At 50.2% G+C, this 20,610-nt stretch overlaps 11 protein-coding genes across 11 annotated transcripts; 4 read left to right on the top strand and 7 right to left on the bottom strand.

Moving 5' to 3' along the window:
* Nucleotides 1-773: 773 nt before the first annotated feature.
* Nucleotides 774-2,065, bottom strand: M430DRAFT_62409 (hypothetical protein; the record flags this gene model as incomplete). The annotated part of the gene is made up of 4 exons (XM_024868991.1): nucleotides 1,833-2,065; nucleotides 1,573-1,774; nucleotides 1,355-1,505; nucleotides 774-1,274 (listed from the first exon to the last, which is right to left on the bottom strand). The coding sequence occupies exons 1-4, from the start codon at nucleotides 1,918-1,920 to the stop codon at nucleotides 774-776; spliced, it is 942 nt and encodes a 313-aa protein (XP_024724657.1). The 5' UTR covers nucleotides 1,921-2,065.
* Nucleotides 2,066-2,255: 190 nt separating this feature from the next.
* On the top strand, nucleotides 2,256-3,782 carry M430DRAFT_130335 (hypothetical protein). The gene is made up of 7 exons (XM_024862131.1): nucleotides 2,256-2,487; nucleotides 2,540-2,610; nucleotides 2,672-2,694; nucleotides 2,746-2,804; nucleotides 2,860-2,975; nucleotides 3,028-3,162; nucleotides 3,211-3,782. Exons 1-7 carry the CDS (start codon nucleotides 2,448-2,450, stop codon nucleotides 3,637-3,639), a joined length of 873 nt encoding a protein of 290 aa, XP_024724656.1. The 5' UTR covers nucleotides 2,256-2,447; the 3' UTR covers nucleotides 3,640-3,782.
* A 360-nt stretch (nucleotides 3,783-4,142) lies between these two features.
* Nucleotides 4,143-7,372, bottom strand: M430DRAFT_46249 (hypothetical protein; the record flags this gene model as incomplete). Its single annotated transcript, XM_024867829.1, has 7 exons — nucleotides 4,143-4,802; nucleotides 4,887-5,165; nucleotides 5,220-5,432; nucleotides 5,921-6,007; nucleotides 6,058-6,219; nucleotides 6,268-7,268; nucleotides 7,333-7,372. The coding sequence occupies 7 exons, from the start codon at nucleotides 7,370-7,372 to the stop codon at nucleotides 4,143-4,145; spliced, it is 2,442 nt and encodes an 813-aa protein (XP_024724655.1).
* A 312-nt stretch (nucleotides 7,373-7,684) lies between these two features.
* Nucleotides 7,685-8,612, top strand: M430DRAFT_14425 (hypothetical protein; the record flags this gene model as incomplete). The annotated part of the gene is made up of 2 exons (XM_024862877.1): nucleotides 7,685-7,830; nucleotides 7,961-8,612. The coding sequence occupies 2 exons, from the start codon at nucleotides 7,685-7,687 to the stop codon at nucleotides 8,610-8,612; spliced, it is 798 nt and encodes a 265-aa protein (XP_024724654.1).
* Nucleotides 8,613-8,761: 149 nt separating this feature from the next.
* M430DRAFT_37941 (hypothetical protein) lies at nucleotides 8,762-10,068 on the bottom strand. The gene is made up of 4 exons (XM_024867197.1): nucleotides 9,933-10,068; nucleotides 9,758-9,880; nucleotides 9,031-9,696; nucleotides 8,762-8,976 (listed from the first exon to the last, which is right to left on the bottom strand). The coding sequence occupies exons 1-4, from the start codon at nucleotides 9,975-9,977 to the stop codon at nucleotides 8,827-8,829; spliced, it is 984 nt and encodes a 327-aa protein (XP_024724653.1). The 5' UTR covers nucleotides 9,978-10,068; the 3' UTR covers nucleotides 8,762-8,826.
* Nucleotides 10,069-10,516: 448 nt separating this feature from the next.
* Nucleotides 10,517-12,794, bottom strand: M430DRAFT_54702 (hypothetical protein; the record flags this gene model as incomplete). Its single annotated transcript, XM_024868487.1, has 6 exons — nucleotides 12,496-12,794; nucleotides 12,258-12,442; nucleotides 11,210-12,208; nucleotides 10,875-11,158; nucleotides 10,721-10,825; nucleotides 10,517-10,553 (listed from the first exon to the last, which is right to left on the bottom strand). Exons 1-6 carry the CDS (start codon nucleotides 12,623-12,625, stop codon nucleotides 10,517-10,519), a joined length of 1,740 nt encoding a protein of 579 aa, XP_024724652.1. The 5' UTR covers nucleotides 12,626-12,794.
* A 489-nt stretch (nucleotides 12,795-13,283) lies between these two features.
* M430DRAFT_46245 (hypothetical protein) lies at nucleotides 13,284-13,873 on the bottom strand (the record flags this gene model as incomplete). The annotated part of the gene is made up of 3 exons (XM_024867828.1): nucleotides 13,284-13,537; nucleotides 13,600-13,623; nucleotides 13,678-13,873. 3 exons carry the CDS (start codon nucleotides 13,871-13,873, stop codon nucleotides 13,284-13,286), a joined length of 474 nt encoding a protein of 157 aa, XP_024724651.1.
* Nucleotides 13,874-14,163: 290 nt separating this feature from the next.
* M430DRAFT_150042 (hypothetical protein) lies at nucleotides 14,164-15,605 on the top strand. Its single transcript, XM_024863168.1, has 3 exons — nucleotides 14,164-14,555; nucleotides 14,606-15,354; nucleotides 15,405-15,605. Exons 1-3 carry the CDS (start codon nucleotides 14,393-14,395, stop codon nucleotides 15,501-15,503), a joined length of 1,011 nt encoding a protein of 336 aa, XP_024724650.1. The 5' UTR covers nucleotides 14,164-14,392; the 3' UTR covers nucleotides 15,504-15,605.
* On the bottom strand, nucleotides 15,260-16,489 carry M430DRAFT_31989 (hypothetical protein). The gene is made up of 2 exons (XM_024866083.1): nucleotides 15,405-16,489; nucleotides 15,260-15,354 (listed from the first exon to the last, which is right to left on the bottom strand). The coding sequence occupies exon 1, from the start codon at nucleotides 16,311-16,313 to the stop codon at nucleotides 15,708-15,710; it is 606 nt and encodes a 201-aa protein (XP_024724649.1). The 5' UTR covers nucleotides 16,314-16,489; the 3' UTR covers nucleotides 15,260-15,354; nucleotides 15,405-15,707.
* Nucleotides 16,490-16,936: 447 nt separating this feature from the next.
* Nucleotides 16,937-18,682, bottom strand: M430DRAFT_62400 (hypothetical protein; the record flags this gene model as incomplete). Its single annotated transcript, XM_024868990.1, has 6 exons — nucleotides 18,344-18,682; nucleotides 17,904-18,289; nucleotides 17,660-17,826; nucleotides 17,396-17,609; nucleotides 17,157-17,342; nucleotides 16,937-17,095 (listed from the first exon to the last, which is right to left on the bottom strand). The coding sequence occupies exons 1-6, from the start codon at nucleotides 18,558-18,560 to the stop codon at nucleotides 16,937-16,939; spliced, it is 1,329 nt and encodes a 442-aa protein (XP_024724648.1). The 5' UTR covers nucleotides 18,561-18,682.
* Nucleotides 18,683-18,968: 286 nt separating this feature from the next.
* Nucleotides 18,969-19,856, top strand: M430DRAFT_23613 (hypothetical protein; the record flags this gene model as incomplete). Its single annotated transcript, XM_024864935.1, has 1 exon — nucleotides 18,969-19,856. One exon carries the CDS (start codon nucleotides 18,969-18,971, stop codon nucleotides 19,854-19,856), a length of 888 nt encoding a protein of 295 aa, XP_024724647.1.
* Between the last annotated feature and the right edge of the window lie 754 nt (nucleotides 19,857-20,610).

Below are 20,610 nucleotides of genomic sequence, written 5' to 3'. Positions count from 1 at the left end.
TTTTCTTTCCCCTTTCTTTTCTTTCCCCTTTCTTTTCTTTCCCCTTTCTTTCCCCTTTCCCTATTCAACACCCCAAGGATCAAAAATATCTGAGTGAGAATTAACTATTCTTATGAAAGAGCCATGTTTCGTTTCGTGTCCTGGAATATGTATATTTAGAGCTCTTTCGTGATGGGCACACTTTTTGTGTTTTTTTTTGTTTTGGGGGGGGGGGGGGTGGTTCTCGGAGGAAAAGTATTTTAATACCTTATCTAAAAGTTGGTTGGAGAGGAGTTATAGAGTTGAGTGAGTACCTTAGGTAAGTGTCTTTCTGTCTTTCTTTCCTTCCAGTCTTTTGTTTTATTTAGAGCGGGATAGAGTACTAAGGTAAGCAAGATATGTTGGCGCTGGCGCTCTCTGGCTCTAAAAGGGTTTATTTCGATTCATCTTCTTCTGCTGCTGCTGTTGCTGTTGCTGCTACTTTTGGAATACTGCTTCTGGGAAATGGAGTTTGGGACGCGGGTTTTTTCTTTATATGAGAGCTATATACCAGCCCCTATACCCCCCATCCCTCATCCCATCGGGAGCGGCCCACCCCCTTTTGACGCACACCCCGATGCATCATAGCGAAACCAAACCAACGAAACCAACTCCAGCCATGCACCGATCCGTGACCTCTGGCAATTATGTCGAGTCCTCTTACATTGACCATCCATCCATCCATCCATCCATCCATCCATCCCGTATCCCCTAATCCATCCCTCGTCATCAGAGCGTTCCCATATATCAACCTACTACTTCACGATCAAGACCGCACTGGGGACCAACCCCGCCTCCTTGAGAGTCATGCCCAGGTCCGCCCCGCCCTCGTAAGTCTTCTTCGGATACGTCGTCGTGAAGCTGGTGACGGGCGTCCCGCTCTCCGCCTCGATCGCCTGCGCCACCTCAAACAGCGTCGTGCCGACCGGATACGTCTTCATGACCGTGCCGCTCGCCATCTGCAGTCTTAATCTTGCTTCCGTGTGGGCCGCGGCCGGTTTGGGTGCCGAGGGCGCGGGCGCGGCGGCCAGGGAGGGATCAGGAGGGGGCGCGCGGCCTTCGCGCTCGGCCTTTTGCCTCTCGGCGCGGAGACGGCGCTCTTCTTTGTCGGCGGCAATCTTCTCTTGGATGCGCTTCTTGGCGGCTATGTCGGCGAGCTTTTCCTGGCGTTTGGCGGCCGCGGCTTTGATCTGTTCTTTCTTTGCAAGCTCCTCCTTCGCGTCTTGGACTTCTTTTGTGGATTTCATTCTGATTTTCTGGAGGGGATCTGTTAGCTGGTTGTGACTAGGAGGCAGGAGAGAGGAGTGGTGAGATGTGTATAAAGGAGAATATATACCTCGTTCCTCTTCTGCTCTTCTTTGTCTAGGATCGCTTGCTTGGCTCTCTTCTCTGCCATCTTAGCTCGCAGCTCTTCTAACTTCTGCTTCTTCTCTTCTTCGGTCAGGGGAGCGATCTCCTCTGTCGATTCCGAGAAATTCTCATGCCCACTGTGCCATCCTCATCCGTTAGCCGTCAAAGGAATCTGACCCCGCTATGACAGGTAGGTGCACGTACGTTCTGGTTCCGTGAAACTCTGCCTGTGCCATGCTACGAAACTTCTTCCCGCAGTCATCGCACTGTAATGACCGCGCGACCTCGCCTTCCTTGAGAGCCGCAGGTTCGATGCTGGGGTCGGTCTCTGGATCGGGTGCGGACGCGAGGATCTCCTCCACCGACTTGTCTTGGTTATCCTCCAGCCACTGCAGGGCGCCCTGTACTGTATCAGAAGATTAGCATCTGGAGTGGAGTAAGATCGAGGCCAGAGAGTAACGTACAGCCGCCACTCTTCTTGACTGCTATTTCTGCACGCTGCTTCTCGAACCCCATCTCTAGGAGCTGGTTCAGGTCCGACGGAGTCGCCATGTTTGTGCGTAGGGCTGATGCGGGGTTGCTCTAGTGGGGGAGAAATTGGGGAGAGATGAGGGAGAAGATCTGAATTTTAGGACCTTGAAAGTATCAACTAGAATCGAGAGCCTTCCTCGCCAGACAGGATTCTAGAAGGGACGCCGATAAGATGTGGGAGGTGATGGAGTTCCGAGCAAACAGAGCAAACAGGCAATTTGGCGCTATTCCCAGCTTGGACAATGACCTATGGACGGAGTTAGGTACCGTATGTTGCGTTGCATGGGATCAAGAGAAAGTGAGCACTTGATCTGCCTCTTCCTTTGACATTTCATTCCCTCCAGACCCTTCTTCGCCCGGATCAGTCCTACATAATCTGCAACATTCTCTTACCTATCGCCCCCCCTTCGCAAGATCCGCTTACATCGCCGTGCGAACTACGCGCTTCCCTCGCCTGGACTGTAATTGACCGAGGATCGATACCAAGACCAGCTCCCCCCCTCAAAGCGCATAACTGTCTCTAGGCTCCACGCAGCAATCCCGTAACCATGTCGGTCGAAATCGAACCTACAGAGCTGGGCTTCCAGCGTATGTCTGTCTCGGGATCCTGAAGGAAGCAATGTTGATTAGTCGTATGCAGGCCCATTTACGCAGGAGGTATCGCAAATCTTGAGGATCAGAAATCCCAACCATACACCTATCGCCTTCAAGGTATGCGATTCTTACATCTCGGAGTCTTCTTTCGGACTGCTGATCATTCTTTTCTGTACAGGTCAAGACTACCGCGCCAAAACAGTATGTCCCTCAAACATCGTCATAGCTCCATTCTCCCTGACAACGAGATAGATACTGCGTCCGCCCAAACTCGGGAAGAGTCGAGCCTGGAAAGGAGGTCGAAGTTACTGGTATGTGAAAGTCGTGGAAGCGCTAGCAGGAGACCCTCAGTGCTGACCTGTACAGTTCTTCTGCAGGCTATGAAACAGGATCCCCCCCTTGACGCCAAATGCAGAGACAAGTTCTTGGTTCAATCGGTTGCTGTCACACCTGACAGGGAGTTTGACAACGTCGGGTCAATTGTAGGATACATTGGATATACTAGCAGTTTTGCGAATTGCTGACAAGCAGTAGTGGCAGCATGTTGATGACACTGAGCGCGCCTACGTCCAAGAGAAGAAGATCCGCGTTGCGTATCTTCCAGCAGGAGGTGCCGAGAAGCCAGCAGCTACGCCTGTAAAGAACGGTGGATACAGCTCAGATGGAACTGTAAGCTTGCGCTATGTCCGTGCTTGACTCCAAATTAACCCCCTATAGCACCTATCACCCAGCAACATACACCCCGCCCTCCGCTCGCCCTCCCCCGAAGAAACATACACACCGAACGCGCGCTCTGTTAGCGGGCCTGCTTCGAAAATCGAAGATGAACCATCGAACGCAAAATCCCTCGCAGATGCCAAGGCGTCCGCCAGCAACCCTTCATCCACCTCCACTTCCGCACCCACCCTAAACAGCTCCTCGCCCAGCTACGAGGATATGAAGGCCAAGTTAGCAGAAGCGCAAGCAACGATCGCGAGCTACGCACAGGACGGCGGATTACGGTTGCGCAAGGCGACGCAGGGAGAGAGCGGCGACAAGACCGTCGACGAGGTTGTTAATCGGATTCAGGAGCCGCAGGGCGTGCCGCTGCAAGTCGTGGCTGCGCTCTGCTTGATTAGCTTTCTGCTTGCGTATTTGTTCTTTTGATCACTCCCCTCTGCATGCTTCTTTTTTTGGGGTTACGACAGATGATTTGAAGGGGGTTCGTGGTGGGCGTGAGGGGAGAGTCTGAGATAGTAGCATAGCGATTCGGCTGCAGCGACGATTGATTGATCATGAGGACGAAGACGAATATCTCACACCTGTACTCTAGCGCCTCAGCGGATGGATGCTTTTCCCCCTTTGCAGTTCTTTTTTTGTTACGCGAATTACAGCTTGCTTGCGTGGTCATTCATTGGGAGGAGCTCTTCATACGTTCAGTCAGGAACCTTTCATTAATAACTAGAGGTAGCTTGGTTTCTGAAAAAGCAATGAATACGAAGAATGCCAATCCATAATCCTCAACATATTCCCAGAAAGGTGAGGTGAAATTTATATGTGGTCTAAGCAGCCAACCAACCCAAGCCCAAGCCCTCCGCAAACGCCAGGCAATGCATACTCTATATACCCTTTCCATCATTCATAAATACAACCCCTCCCTGGCCAAGATCCTAAGCCTGGACTTCTTCCTGCGTCCACCCACCAACCTTCCTCCCGCCCTCCTTCCGCTTAACCCTACACGTCATACCGACCTCCTTATCCCAGATAAACTGCCAAATCACATGCACCCAGCTATCATGCCTAGGCAGATCAGCATAGAACTCCTTCGCGATCTCGTGCACCTTGGGCAGCCTCGTCCACGGCACGGCGGGGAAGTCGTGGTGCTCGTTATGCAGACCCACGTTATACGTGAAGAAGTTCAGCGGGCCGTAGTAGGAGAAGGTTTCCGGGACCTGGGTCCGGGTGAGCGGGTCCTTGGCCGTGGCCGGCTGGCGCTCGAAGACGTAGTGCTCGGCGATGAAGTGGCCGGCGGTGGGATGCAGCGAGCCGGCGAGGAAGGAGCAGAGGATCAGATAGTAGAGGGAATTCGCACTGCCGAGCTTGACGAGCACGTAGTCGAAGAGGACCTGCGCGCCGATGTTGATGAAATGGATGCTGGTGAATGGGACCTTGTAGACGCAGACGGGTCGCAGCGCGTAGAACAGGATCTGGAAGGTGCAGAAAAAGGCCTTTCCGAGGATCGAGTCGAGAAATATGGCTTCGAAGGCGGTGGGAAGGTCAGTGTCGAGCCCATCGACGCCGAGGGATTTGTGGTGCGTTAGATGGTATGGCTGTTCAGACGTTAGTTTCAGCTTCCCATGGAAGTCCATCCCTTTCCCCTATCAACAGAACACGTAAAACTGAAGAGCACGTACTCTAAATGAAGCACTATATGGAATCCCAATCGGTAGGTTCGCAAAGACTGCAAGGGCGCGATTCGCGTTCCCAGATTTGAACGCCAAATTATGACTTATCTCATGTATCGCCAAGAACAGATTTTGGTTGGCCGTTGCACCAACAACATATGCCGTCAGAAAGAACTTCCATGAAAGGAAAGGGGTGTTGCGAAGAAGATAGGCGCAGGTAATTTGCAGGGAGACGACGAAGAGGACGACATATTTGGTGAGTGGTTCTGGTCCGCAGAGTTTCGTTACCTGGAGTTTGGTTAGTGACTGGGAGGAGAATTGGAGGAGGGAGAAGAGACAGACCTCGGGATGGGCTTTGATGATTGCTTGTCTGCGTGTTCGGTGCGGCTCTTCAGTATAGGTCCAGAAGAAATCATGCTCTTTGACTTCTAATGGAGGGGCTGTCTCGGCGGCCTCGTCTTCAGGGGGGGCTCGTAGCCGGGCTGAACTCTCGTCCTTGCCCTCCCGTGAAGTAGTGACCGTGGACGTCGAAGCTGGCATCATGGGGAAACGTGCCTGCTGCTCAATGAGCGGATGGTGGAGGAAAAGGAGTTGGAGCTGGAGTTGTTCACCGTACCTTACGAGGGATCATCTTCATCCAGGGCAGTTCAGTTCTTTAGCGGAATCCACGGATCGGAGCTTGGTTTCAGCCAATCGTCAAGCTGCGCTCCACAACGGGGCCTCGACTATCATGCCACTTCAATTGATCTACCCCTCGGTTTTCTATCTTCACGTTTTAGGGAGCCGTGGTCACGATTTGCTATGAAGATAGATTTGAGTTGAGTAGCAGATTTGTATTCCTTGAGGACTCTATATCATAGACGTGAGATGTCTCTTTCTCTGAAATAACCTCCCTGCCGTTATACAAACTCCAGTCCCGATTTTGCTTTTAGTCGTTTAGTAATCATCTCCACGGCTGATGACCTCCTTCACATTTGGTCGAAGTACGATTGTCTTTATAGGTGGTTAGCAGCTTCTTGGAGGCAGAGAAGAGCGAAACTTACGTGCTCGAACTGTGCGGTATAGGATCCCTTTTTGTCGACTAAGGGTGGGTAGGCTTCTACAATGCCGCTCGACACCAAGTTGTTCAACTAATGCATGTCAGTAACGTATACCCCATTACTCAGCAAGGGCCACGTACACCCAGCAGGTATTTTTCCTGACCCAGGCGATCCAAGTATCTTCTGCAGAATGGCAGTGTGCCAAAGTTCTTGTTGATGACATTGAGAAGCTTGCTCGCAGATGCAATTCGCAATGGGACGTTAGGGGCGTCTATCCGCTTTGCGTAATGAGATGTTTCCAACTATTGATAATCAGTAAGATATAACAGACTTCGTAAGGTAATACTCACATCATCTCGAACGTATCCATTTCCAGTACTTCCAAAGGTCTCAATGGCGAAGACCTCTCCTTCCTCCATCTTTGTCTGATCATTGCTCTTCACAATCGGAACACTCTTCCCGCCGTGGATCTGATGTTGCCTAATATCATGGCCGTTCAAGTTTCGAATGCACTTAACAGGGAAAGTCTCCCCTCTAATTTCGACCTCATAACTCTCCATAGTTTCCTGGATCCGCTCACCAATCTCACCCAGTCTAGCATCGATTCCGGCTTCCTTGATGCCGGTATTTGTAGCTTCTTTGACGGCCGTAAGAAGGTTATCGTACATCGGGTCAAATGACACGGTGAAGGCACTGTCAACGATTCTTCCATTGATGTGTACCCCGAAATCAACCTTCATGACATTGTCTTTCGTCAGGATCGTCTTGTTCCCGGCGTTCGGGCTGTAATGTGCGGCAATATGATCCAGGTTAACGCCCGTTGGGAACGCAACACCCCCCTTTATGTTGTCGCCCTCTTCCAGACCTGGGTGGCCAGTCAGAGCTCTGACACTATCTTCAATGCCTTCTGCGATTTCCGTCAAAGTCTGGCCGGGCTTGATATTCTCGTGAGCCCAGTGCCGGACCTGTCTATGAACTTCCGCCGCATATCTATATTCCTGCAGGAAATCATTGTTCATCCGATCCAGGGCTCGTTTCTCTTCGTCTGTCGTCCGGTACAGATTTTCATCCCGGTATTCCACCTCTTCACCGACAGGATACTCGTTGTTGGGGAATAAGTTTGAAAGCAGCACTCGAGGTGGAGAGGTTTGCTTAGTAGGAAGCGCTCCAGCCGACTTGGACTTGGGCTTCCTCTTCCGCTTCCTCTTCTTCTTGGCGGCCCCATCTGCCCCTCCTTCCGCTGGTGCCTTTTCGTCCTCCTCTTCGTCAGAATCTTCTGCTTCGGCTTTGGTATCGTTACCGTTGGGTTTGGCCGCTGCCGCAGATGTTGCCACTGCTTCTGGGTCTTTCACTGTAGAATCAATTAGCTGATGCTGCGGTTTTGAGACCGGGATGGCGGGGGGGGAATGGCCCACCCTTCAGATTTGCAAGAGCGTCAGCCGCTTGCGCCGCCATCTTGTTTTGCGCCGCACCTGCGTAGCTCTGAGGAAATACAAGACAAAACTGCCGAGTGCTGAATCTCCTCCAAGTTTACAGGTAGCGTAAGCTGAAGGTCATCAAACTGCCTTACCAAATTTGATGCAAGGCGGAAGACGGACGAGTTGAAATATTATATGCCCGCTCAACTCTCGGAAGCGGTAGCCGCAGCCTCTAGCGCCGAAAACCGACGGAGTTAGGACCATCCTCGTTCTGGGCCATGACGATTTGACTCGGCTCCTTTCTGACATTCTGTAACTTGAGAGAGACAAAGAGCTTTCGGGATGAGGAATGCCACTCCGGTCGTATTTCATTCCCGTTGCGCCCCGGTGGCAACGTGTTTTCTTCCATGTCAGCACTATTCGCAGGCAAGGCGGCCCAAATCATTATGAGACCCTACAGCTTCCTACGGATGCTAGTCTGGAGGATGTGAAGAAGTCAGTCATATTTCTCTTCTCCTGTGTCTCTTTCCTGCAGCTCCCTTCTGTTCTTAATATCATTTCCCTCTCCCAACTCCCAATTCCTAAAAGAGGAGCCCAGGAGCTGACAGAGAGGCGAAAAACAAAGGTCTTTCTACACGCTCTCCAAAACCCACCATCCAGACCGCAACCCCGACGATCCAAAAGCCTCCGAGCGCTTCATCAAAATCTCCGAAGCATACGCCGTGCTCAGCGATGGTCCTAAACGCCAGGCCTACGACCGCGAACACCTGCGCACCCCTTCCTATGCCCCAGCGCGTCCCGGCTCCTACTCTTCTTCCGGCCCTGCCGGCGGGCGTCCTGCGTCTGGCTTGAGTCGCCGACGCTCGCAATTCCGTGGACCTCCCCCCAGCTTCTACGCGAGCGGGGGATGGGGAGCGCAGTCTGCGAAGCGCTCCGCGGCACAGGAGCAGACTACCTATGATCATAGCCAGGGGGGACCGACGTATAAAGAAGGGGGTATGGGACCAGGACAACGGGCCTGGGGACATGGCTCTAACGACGTGCCTCACTTTGATAGAGACCAGCATTTTAGGACTCAAGAGAATCAGCAGAAAAGAAGGTCGAAGAAGGTCAACGAGGATTTTCTATCGCGCGGGGACACGAGGAGTGCCTTGGCGAATTTCATATTTGTTGGGAGTATCATAAGCATCGGACTTTTCGTGCCGAGCTATTTGTTTGAGAAGTTTGGTAGAGGGGTTGACGGGGTTGACAAAATGCGGCGAAGTGAAAGGAAATAGAGCGGCCAAGAATACCATCAAATTAGCCAATAAGAATAAACACAGCAGACGGGTAGGTGCACGATATATCTGGTTTAATTATTGAGTGAGACGAATAGACTCATGTTATTTTAATTCTACATACAAGCCGTTCCCGCTACAATGCAAGTAAATATCCGCTGTGAAAGACGTCATCTCTATCATACTCCCCCCACATGAATAGAGGTTTGATCCTCTATGCGTCGAAGACGAAGCTGGTGCCGATCTTGTGGGTGGCTTGGTCGAGCTTTTGGGTGTCGAATGAGGCACCGAGACCAAGGGTGACACCGGGGCGGAGGAGGACGTTGTAGGCAACGGAAGCGATACCACGGTCGTTGATCTTGACCTATTTTTTGCATTAGCAACCACCTACATCCTCTGAAGGGAGACCCATCCTTACCTTGGCGAATGAGACAGGGTCCAATCTGTACTTGCTGGCAACCTCGAGACCGACTTGGTTGCTGCTCTTGGAGTCCCAGGTAGCCTTAGCACCAGCCTCAACTTGGGAGTTGACCTTGTGGTAGTAGGCAGCGGAGAAAACGCTCATGTTGTTGGTTGCCGTGATGGAAGCAGTGTACACTGGAGCGGCGTATCCAATAGCGGCGGAGTAGTTGGTGATGGCCGCCTTCTGGACATCGTAACCAGCGGAAGCACCGGCCAAGAAGCCATCTTGTCCAATAACAGCATCGACGTTAGCGGTGGGGCCCTTGAGGAGGTCGAAGAAGGCACGGCCGTGGAAGTTGGGTTGCTTGAAGTGCAAGTTGAGCTTGGCGCCCTTGGCTTGGGTGGCAGGAAGGAAGGATCCCAAGAGCTCGGCCTTCAGGCCCTTGGCAATGGTGTCATTGATCTCGATCTTGGTGTCAAGAGCGTTCAGTGTGTTCCAGCTCTGTGTGACGGTCACACCTGCGCGGCGATAGAACAAGGTTAGCTGTGCACGATCTTGGAGAATATGGATCATAAAATCGTGAACGTTGGCCCGAAGAAGTTTCGAATGGACGCAAAAACACAATTTGTTAAACTGTCGGAAATATTTACCAGATGGCTTGTCTGAGTACTTGGCCTCAACCTGCATGTAGTTTTCGCATCAGTGTGTGCATCCGCATCCTGCATCGGATTTGGATTCATACCAGACCGCTTGTAGCTCCCTCGTGGGTGGACTTTCCGGTGACCTTGAAGGCGACGTTGTTTGGGGTGGTGTTCTTGACCTCGAAGGCGGCGGAGGAGGTGTGGTAGAAGTCCTTCGACAGAAGCTGAAAGAATGTGAGCTCGGGCCGGCGCAAAAGATGTAGAAGAGAAGCATACGTCGTTGGAGGCCTTGGCCACATCACTGAAAGCTGGGATAGACATCTTGGGTGAGAGATTGGATGATGAACGGGGTGGATGAATGGATTGGTAGATGAATGGGATACAATTGAGTCTGAAAGTTTTTAGAGAAGTTGAGGTTGTTGATATGGACAGTCAGCAGGGGGAAATTACGGGCGAACACGGGCCGACAGCAGCAGCTCCTGTTGGCCTGACATATCAGTCACGTGTGAGACACCCTCGGCGCATAAACACTACTCCGTATTGCGTTAGGGCAGTGCGTAACCGAGGTATTTTAGGAATCTAGGTACACCTATCAATATCGCGTTATACGGTACAGTCATGCCTCAGTAAGCAGAGATATATATCTTACTGTACACCTCGATGGAGTACCTCTTTCATTCTGCCCTATTACTACCCCTTCTGATCTTGTCCCGATCTTTCCCACCGAGTCTGCGCCCAATGAAATCTAAAGATTGGCAATTACTTATTCTTATGCACTTCGAGACGCAGAGGAAATAGGCTCTGTTATTGTATGGCTGCCTATCTACACGATAGCTGCAGATCCGTTTATCATCCATCTATCAACGCCCTTTCAAGAGAAGTAGCCCTAGATTGGACCTATCCAAATGAATCTACAAGAATGGCTCACATTCCACAAAGGAAGCCACAGTCAGGTCAGAAAAGACACCCCTCATTCCGTATCGTCGTACTTTTGGTTGTGGATTGAGATGGCTCTGCTTCGGGTTAGTGTTTTCCTTGTAGCATCCAGCACAGTTGCAACTCACCTTCCACTGGGATCAGTCTGCTTCGACCAGGTGGGGGTCCATCGCGAGACAGTCTCTGCGCAGTATGGTGGGAAGTGCTCATCGAACATTAGGCGATACCAGTAACTGCGTCAATTAGTACATGAGCACGTTTCATGGGGATGAGAGATCTTACGCCTCCTTTGTGTCGGGAATGTCATTGCCCCATTCTGGCTTCGGGTTCTTCATCATCTCATCAGTAACGTGTAGTTCAGCGTTATCCTTCAAGGCGTCAATCCATCCATAGCCAACTCCATCACTGAATTGCTCCTTTTGTCTGTAAAGGATGTGATCTGGGAGGTATGGCTTCTCTTCAGGCTCATCCGATGTATCGAAAGCTTTTCGGAGGATGTACTTCTCAATTCGGTCCTTAGTGATCATCTTCTCCTTGGGATCAATGTTCATTGCTACTTCCAAAAACTATTTCTTGTCAGTACGTTTTTTTTGCACTTCGGCAGTAAGAGGGCTTACCTCCTTGTCAAGGAAAGGAACACGAGCCTCGAGACCCCAAGCAGAAGTTGACTTGTTGGCTCGTAGACAATCAGACAAGTGCAAGTTCTTGACTCTGCGAACAGTTTCCGCGTGGAAAGCCTCCTTGTCTGGCGCAGCATGGAAATATAGGTAGCCACCAAAGATTTCATCACTTCCCTCACCACTCAAAACCATCTTCACACCCATAGCCTTGATCTTTCTCGACAGCAAGAACATAGGGGTCGAGGCACGGATTGTGGTAACATCATATGACTCCAAATGATAGATAACATCAGACAAAGCGTTCAAACCATCCTCGATCGTGAAAGTCATATCGTGATGCTTTGTTCCGAGAAACTTAGCAACCTCGATTGCGGCCTTGGTGTCGGGAGAACCTGGAAGTCCAATTGAGAAAGAGTTAAGTTGTGGCAAATATGTTAAGGTTGAGAGCTTGTTCTCGTCATCAATTCCAACAAGACCCTCTCCTGCATCTTCGTTCTCCTCTGCCTTGGTTTCTCCACTGCTGAGTTGCTTCAGGGCTGCAGCTTTGAGGCGTAATGTCTCCCTCTGAGCGATCGAGGCGACCAAGCTAGAGTCCAGACCACCCGACAGCAGCACTCCGTATGGAACCTCAGCCATAAGACGCTTTCGGACTGACTTTTCGAATGTTCTCCGGATGAGCTTGTAATCGACTGGGGTAGTAGGGACGTTGGTAGGATCCCACCACGAAGGTTCGAAGTACCTGGTGGTCTTGTCTGTCTTTGAGTCATAGACGTGACCTGGCGGGAAGGAAATGATCTTGTCACAAACTGAATGTAAGGACTTCAGTTCCGAGGCAAAGAATCTAGCCTCTGGCATCTTGCTTGACCATCCCATGTAGAAACTCGTGACTCCGATGGGGTCTCTTGCCGCAATGGTTCGATCCTGTTTCTTGTCGTAGAGGACGAAGGAGAACATGCCATCGAGGTGCTTTGGCGCACCAGTATCAAACTCCATGTACTATGGACACGTCAATTCCTGTTGTTACTCATTATACGGTCCATCTCACCAGTGGAATGATGACTTCGCAATCTGAATGAGTCTTGAAGTGGTATGGGGTCTTGAGTCCCTTTCGCACGAGTCTGTGGTTGTATATCTCGCCGTTGACTGCAAGGGCGATGCTTTCATCCTCGTTGGTAAGTGGTTGCGCTCCACTGTCAACGCCCACAATGCTCAGGCGCTCGTGGACAAGAACTACAATATGTCAGATCAAACCCTCCCAATCTCTTTTTTTGCCCTGCGCTCACTGGTGTTGTTTGCCAAATAGGATCCCGACCAGTCTGGACCACGATGCCGACATTGCTTGGCCATTTTCAAAGCCGTAGGCTTGAACGCCTTTGCGTCGGGCACATGGTGACAACCAACGATTCCACACATGGTGGGCTGTGCGGTGAGGATGGCGGGGTAAGGGTAAGAAGAGTCGAATTAAGACCAATTGGCCCAGACAAGTCTGACCAGAAGAGAGCGTTGACAGTCGAGAGCGTGTAGAGGCTCCTCTTCCAGCAACGGGTGTTGATGCAAAATTCTTGTAGGTTTGAAGCTCGAAGTCTCCCCGTATGAGTAATATCTATCAAGACAATAAATCTTGTCTAGTGCGGGACAGGGCGGCCGATCCTCGGAAGAGCGCGCTAACCCTCCGGCCGATAAGGGCGAGAACTCTGCCAAACACAATGCGAGGAAAACTGGATTATTCTATATCAAAACAATGCGGGACTCTTCTTGGTCTTCTAGTTGCCCTCGTTAATGGGGTCAATAATGGGGAATGGGGCATTTTCTGACAGCATAGCAGGGCTGATATGAGACGTCGCGCAAGGTCTTGGTTGGGGATTTCCCACGGCCTCATTAAGCAAGCCAAAGCGTAGATGTAGAATTTTCTTATTCGATGGCTCATGTACCGATTATTGTGAAACCACTCCATAAGATGCATTCCCCCCCTTAACCACCCCCAAAGCCAGCCATACAATCAGTAATATTCCTTGGCAAATACCAACCAACGCCTGTGCTGAATCCAATATGCATGCCACCTGAACACCTCTTACGGAGCTGGGTTTTCTCGTACAATCCTCTTGATCTTGTTCTCATATGCAGCCCGATCCCTTCTGAAGAGGTGGTATGCGTCAGCCTGAGCTGGAGAGTCGGGGTTGGGGTCATCGAGAAGGTCTTGAACTCCGAGGAGGATTTGCTTGATGGTGATGGCCGGCTTCCAGCCCTCCTCTTCATTCAAGATCGACAAGCAGACGGTGCCAGAGGGATAGACGTTGGGGTGGAAGAGCGGTGGGACGAATTTGCCTGGACCTTGTCAGCTATCACGCCTTCACAGAGGGGGATGAGGACGAGGACGAGGATCATACACTTTGGTGGTTTTGTAGGATACTCTGCAACGAATGTTAGCTTTATTAGACTTCCTGGCGCATCGCGAAAAGACTCACCATCCGGGAAGATAACGCTCAACTTGAACAGGCCGCCCTCCCAGAGCGTCTTTTCCTTGCCGGGGATACCGCACTCCCAGGTCTTGAGATCCAGAACCCCTTGAGCATTGCGTTGAGGCTTTGCGTAGAAGCCAAAGGGATGATCTCGTCGCCACTGCTTGCGCTCCTCATTGAGCCTGTTCATGCAAAGCGCCATGTTTGACGGTTGCGACTCGAGATGAGGCTGAGAAATGCGTGAATACGATCGATTTATCAGTGGTGGAGGGAATATCTGATAGACTTTTCCGACGCTAGATCGAAGATGTGAATATTCCCTCCCCAAGCTACCGTTGTGTCGTTGAGTTGAGTAGGTAGTCGCAGTAGTTGAGTAGTTGAGGCTGAAGGATAGTGGAGCTCAAAGAAGTCCTGAGGCTCGGGAAGTCAGTCTAGAAGCAGGGGTCTAAGGTTGCCGTTGCCTCGGTCTTGATCGCAACAATTCATGGATCTTTTTGTACTGTAGACAAAGTACCGTTTGGAGTTCTCTTCTTTTCCTAGAAGATCCAGACTGTCTCAACTGATAATTAGTGAATCATACTAGTATCTTATTTTTTTCTACGCCGACCTTGGACTCTCTGGGGACATATCTCAACAGACCCCGCATGCGGGCTGACTCTAAACTCCTATCACAAGCCAAATTGTTTGCTGGTCACAGTACTTCTTCACGAAAGCCACAGCCATGGAGACAAAGCCAGGCGACTCCGAAGGTCTTTCTCAGACTAAAGAGAAATCCCTAGAGACAGCAACAAAAGAGGTCGAACCAACTCCTAAAGCCAATGGCCCCGCACCCTCCGCTGAAGAGGTCCCTGACCCAGATGAAGATGATCTGGATGACCTAGATGGTAGCTAACATAACTTACCAATTAAGTCTCAAGCTTACGGATAGAAACAGACATGCTCGATCAATTCGCCCCCGAGCCAAAAGCCCCCTCCGTGTCTTCAGGTCCCGGCAGACCACAGCCAGATGCTACCCCGACAACAGAAGGCATTTCTGATGAGGAGTTTGCGAAGCAACTGCAGGCTGGGATGGCTGAACTCCTAGGAGAGCTAGAGAGCTCACCCGAAATGCGAGCACAATTCGAGAGCATGATGAAAGAGCTCGACGGAGCTGCCGCCTCAGGGGAAACTGCTTCACCAAGCTCTGGCCCGCCCCCCTCAGCCGGTCCCTCAAAGCCTAGTACGTCGAAAGATAAGGCTGCTGCTGCAGGAGGGAAGGATGCGGCGGAGGAAAGCTTCCAAGCCAAAATCCAACAAACCATGGAGCGCATGCGCGTCTCGGGCGACAACGCAACGGCAGCGGCTGCGAACAGCGGCTCAGATGACTTTCTCGCAGAGATGATAAAAGCGATGCAAGGCACCGGACTAGATGGGGAAGCCGGCGAAGAAGATTTCTCTAAGATGATCTTGGGCATGATGGAGCAGTTGACGAATAAAGAGATTCTGTACGAGCCGATGAAGGAACTTGACGATAAGTTTCAACCCTGGCTGGAGAAGAATGAGGGAAAGATAGGGCAGGAGGATTTGAAGAGGTATAGAGAGCAGCAGATTTACGTTAGAGAAATTGTGGGAAAGTTTGAGGAGAAAACATACAGTGATGAGAATGCGGCCGACAGGGAGTATATTGTAGAGAGGATGCAGAAGGTGTGTTTTGAAGTACTCTTTCGTTTTGGTGCTATGCTGATGTGCTATAGATGCAAGCAGCTGGCTCTCCACCCCCAGATCTTGTGGGAGATATGGCAACTGCGCAAGAAGCGTTCGGAGCACCTGAAGAAGGCTGTCCACAACAATAAAGAACTCTTAATCTCAATTCTTTCTGATATAACTGGCCGAAGCTTTCAAATTCCATAAACCAACATCCAGGCCATGAGTGATTGAACCTCAGATCCTACCACAACGCCGACGCTAATATGCAAGCAATGCTCGAAACAATAATATGCCAACAGTAGCCGGTATCCACCCAACCCCATCATCAGAAGACGGGTGATAGCCAAGTACTAACTCATATCCATCATATCAAAAGTCGTATCTGGATGTTCGGGGTGCTGTGACTGTTCCTGACTCGCGGTCATCTTTTCCTCCATAATGACATCCATAAAAATATGATCGTACTCCTCATCATCACTTCCATACGGAGTTTCCGAGTGTTGCTGCTCTTGCGGCGCAGTTGTATTCGAGGCTTCGCCCTCCATAAGTCCCAAAAGCGCCTCCAACTCCTCTTCCTCCTCCCGCGCAATCTCCTCCACTAGCACCTCATCCAAATTCCCAAATTCCTCCAGCTCTTCTTCATCCAGTCCCGGCTCTAACCCCATAGCCTCGCGTCGAATAGCTTCCTCTCTCCGCCTCTCCTCAGCCAGCCAAATCCTCCTCATCATTTCCTCATCGCCCCCGTATCTCCGATCCGCAGACTTATCCTTGACCCTCTTCAGAAACAGCTTCCGCCTTGTCTCACGCCCATCCTGTGGATTTCTATGAATCAGCGGATTCGCTTTCGTGGGCCGCCGCGAGTACACGCTCTCTCTCGCTGTAGCGGGGCCGGAAGAAGACGCGGGATTGGGCGAGCGCGGTTGGTTGGAGGATTTGGGCGTAGGTGTAGGCGACATCATCGGATTGGGGGTTCGATAGCTGAAACAAGTGGGAGTTGATGGAGGAGATGGGGACGGCACATTTGGATGGCGCGGAGTGAGGGGTGCATCTGTTGGCGAGGAGCGGAGGGGTGATGAGGAGAGCGGCGAAGGATGGACTGGCGTATAGTGGTGGTGCGCTTGTATGTGTGTGTGTGACGGTGATGGTAGCATGCTGAACATCTTGGGTGTGAATGTGGTGTTGCGATATTTGATCGCCTTGAGGAGGTTTGGGCGATGAGATATAGAGGCGGCGCGTTGAAAGCCAGACGCGATACGCGTAACCGAGCTCAATTATCCCCCCGGCCCGGACCCTGCATCCCCAAGGCTGTTTATCTGAGCTTTTAATGAAGATAGCCATCAATATAGCAATAGTTGTGGGCTCTCATTTTCGGAGCCAAAATGACTAAAACTTATATATCTGCATCACCGCTTCAAGTCTACCTGGGTCTCATATGATGCTACCATAGTCCCTTCATAACCAGACAACCTATTACCTCAACCTGCAAATATCTTACAGCGACGTCAGATGTGATAGCAAGCCCAAATTATCAAAGTTCCACAACGCCTCCCGCTTTGGTGCAAAAAATCCTATCCGGATTCTAGGCCTCCTCATTATCTTCTGTCTCTGCAGCCACTCGAAGCTCGTAGCTAAGGTCGAAACATTCTGCCAGAAGCTCGTTCACACTCCCCTGCCCTTCCGGAATTTCCTCTCCAACCATGAACTTTCCATCTTTCCGCATGTTGTCGATCGAATTCAGCTAAGTCATGATCAGCATATCAAATGTTGAAATGGCGCTAAGCTGGAGAAAGAGCTCTTACCTTCATGCTATATGGATAGAGCTCTCTCGGTGAGCTGACTCCCCCAGAGTTCTTAACCTCAATGAGACACCGTCTTAGTGTTTGGAGCTGATTATACACGGGTAATAGCGCCTCTGAAACCGGTTCTGAGGAGACCATGAGATAATAGATATACCCATAGCTTCGCCTGATTAAGTAGAGCAGCGTCTAAACCATCAGCATGAATTGTGGCGCACTCAGCAAAGAGGACGAGGACAAACCCTTTGAACATAGAGCTCTGCAAAGTTCCCTTCAGAATCGACGAAGTTGCCATCAACGCGGCTCTCATCAATCCTATCTAATTGCCGTTGATAATCGTACAGGTCTGTCTCCCGCAAAGACCACGCTTGCGTCAAGGACAGTTTTTCAAGCTTATTTCGAATATTGACCAAGACTTGATATGTTGGCAGGAAAGCTTCAGGAAACTCTCCTTTTCTACTCAGATTAGTAACCGAACTGTTGCTCGAGGCAATGAAGCTACTGACCGACTCAGAACGATATTAGACCATGCTAGGCATCTCTCCAACAGTTCGCAGACTTCATCATTGCCTGCAGGAACCTCGCCACTGACCGTCACAAATTTATTATCAACCCTTTGCGCATCTATCTCTTTTAGCTGGTCTTGAAGTTTCTGAACTTCAGAACTTGAAAACTATCAAAAACAAATATTAGCCCCAATCCTGTAAACGAAACCGAACTACGGCCCTCTTTGAGCTTAATGACGCATACCTTCGACCTCGTATTTGCAAGGGATATCGACCGCAGTATTGAGATCAACTTTTCGTGTATTGCAGGGAGATCATGAGAGAGTCTTCCAAGCCTTGACAGGAGATTTGTGAGGAGCCCTTGGCATACATCGAGTCGGTTCGAAAGGAGAGTGATGAGTTTCGGGGAGTAGGAAGCTTCGGCTTTTTGTACAATTTGTCTGAGATTTTGCAGGGTAGCAGAAATATGGTCCAAATCCTTCGCCGAATACAAGCCCACCTCAGTCAAATGGTCCAGTAGACGTTTTATGGTAGAAGTCAAGGCGTATGCGGCTGGCGCTTCGTTGTTTCTGCCAATGGTCATAAAGAACAAGGAGATCAGTTGGAAACAACTATCCAAAACCCGGTCCACTGCAGTTCTGCTGTTAGGAATGGTTTACTTGTATACCTGAGGGAAGCACCGACCTTGAGTCTCCTGGTCCGGCTTCTCGGATCGGATGTCATTCAATAATTTGACCTGCTCCATCACTCTGTCGTAAAGTATCATAACATCTGTGGACTTGACATAGGTTGTCCTGTCTTGTTTAAGGAGGGTCAATTCATCTCGTATTTGCTGGAGCGTCCCCAGGATGGAGTGTTCGCGGGGGTCGAGGGGCGGCGGAAGGGAAGGGGTATCAGCCATAATGCCGATGTTTGACCTTTTCCTTATGCGATGTTGACTGGATGGGTGGAGTTGCAAGAGGGAGGGAGTTGTTGTTGAGGGATTCGGGGTTCTGCCGATGGCGGGGAAGAGGTATCTTTACAAGATGTCAACATGATACTCCGCAACAGTTCGCCGCAGCGATAACTGGTGACGCGATAAGCGAACCGGCGATTACAGTAATACAAAAAATGAATCCTGGCGAAACGCTCACCGCCTTCCCAATTAGTCTAAATAAAGTGGTGACTGCCTCACGAAGGTATCGGGGTATTTATTACTTGCATCTGCTACCTGTATAGATAAGTAAGTACCTACCTTTACGAATATTCCAATAAATGCAACAAAACAGCTACAGTAATTGCTCCACAAGGAAGTTTAATCAGTATGAAGATGTCTCCATCATCTGCTTCTGGCTCCAAGTCTTCCAGAGAGATTACTTCGGTTCCATCTGCAGGCTTTCTGGAAGGACTCCCAGAAGAAAGCATCAGCCATGGCTTTGCCAATATTCACATTCACGAGCAAATGAGAGAACGGCAACAAAATCTCTACCAGAACAAAACTGAGAACCAGTTTTTAATCTATTCAAATGTGCCATATGAGGTCATTCAACAACTTGATGAAGATCGGATTGTCAAGGGTTCTCGGATTTCCTACGATTTACAGACAAAAGCCCTTGTGATAAAGATCGTAGCATCTGAGGCTCATGAGATGGCAAATAGGCTCTTTGAGTTACTTTTGTATGATAAACTAGGCCAGATGGGCCTACCTAACAGCCTAGAACCTCGTGGATCTGCCAGGCGGATCTTTGGGGATTTTGTCAAGGAGCCGGATAGTTCTTGGGGACCAGCTTCCCTTCTTGGATCACCACTCGTCTTGAGTGCTGTTCTAGAGGTGGGGCTCTCCGAATCAGCTCGCAGAATGGAAGCTGATTCAAGGCGATGGATCGAGGCGAAAGACTCCTCTGTTCGGCTTGCTATCGCTATGGACATCGATCAACGCTCCCCTAAGATCAGTATTGAGGTATGGGAAAGAGTTTCTCAATCACCTCCTCGAAAAACTCGAGCATATCGGGCCACTGCGGCAAAGGTTTTGCAAGTCGACATATCGCGTTTAAATGGTACAACTACCGCCAATGCGAATTTAATTCTTTCTTTCAGAAACCTTTTACTACGACCTGCAGACCCGGCAAATCCTTTGGAACATGACATTGATATTACTCCACAAGATCTTGAAAGTCTGGCAGAGGATATTTGGAAGGCCCAAGGATTTATACCTTAGATACCTAGGTACCGGCCGAAAGTTTAACATACCCTGCCCTGATATCTAATAGTTTGACGTACCCTGCGCAACGCCGTTTTAACACAGCGACAGCGACAGTAAGAGCGACAGTAAGAGCGACAGTAATAGCGACAGTAATAGCGACAGTAATAGCGACAGTAATAGCGACAGTAATAGCGACAGTAATAGCGACAGTAATAGCGACAGTAATAGCGACAGTAATAGCGACAGTAATAGCGACAGTAATAGCGACAGTAATAGTGAGAGTGTGCGCTATAGACAGTACCTATAGGTACTGGCTAAAGCCCCTAAATCCTACTTACCTATTGGCTGTGTTCAAACGGCGTTGCGTAGGGTACGTTAAACTATCTGATACCAGTGCAGGGTATGTTAAACTTTTGGCCCTCCTTACATGAGATGCGCCTTTCCGAAAAGTGATTAGCCAATGCTGGCTCGTGCGCTCGCTACCACTGCCAATCAGACACCATTTCCATGATCCGCGGACGCACTCTGAATTAGGGCTTTCCTGCATCGGCAACTTTCTCGAGAGCATCGCGACCAATTTCTCACCTCACGTCTACTTCGAATTACTCTACAACTCCACGAACTCGACGTTTCAGTCTCCGCCCAATTCGCGGTTAAAGTGATTGAATCTCCTGTTCCTGAATATCCCAAATGTATATCCGCCCGCAAAACACATTCTGCCTAGGGTTGTTACTGACATCGTTCTCCAGAACAAAAAACCTCATCTTCA

Source organism: Amorphotheca resinae, assembly GCF_003019875.1.
Source record: "Amorphotheca resinae ATCC 22711 unplaced genomic scaffold M430scaffold_1, whole genome shotgun sequence".
Taxonomy (NCBI): domain Eukaryota; kingdom Fungi; phylum Ascomycota; class Leotiomycetes; order Helotiales; family Amorphothecaceae; genus Amorphotheca; species Amorphotheca resinae.
This window is presented reverse-complemented; position numbering and strand designations above follow the sequence as displayed.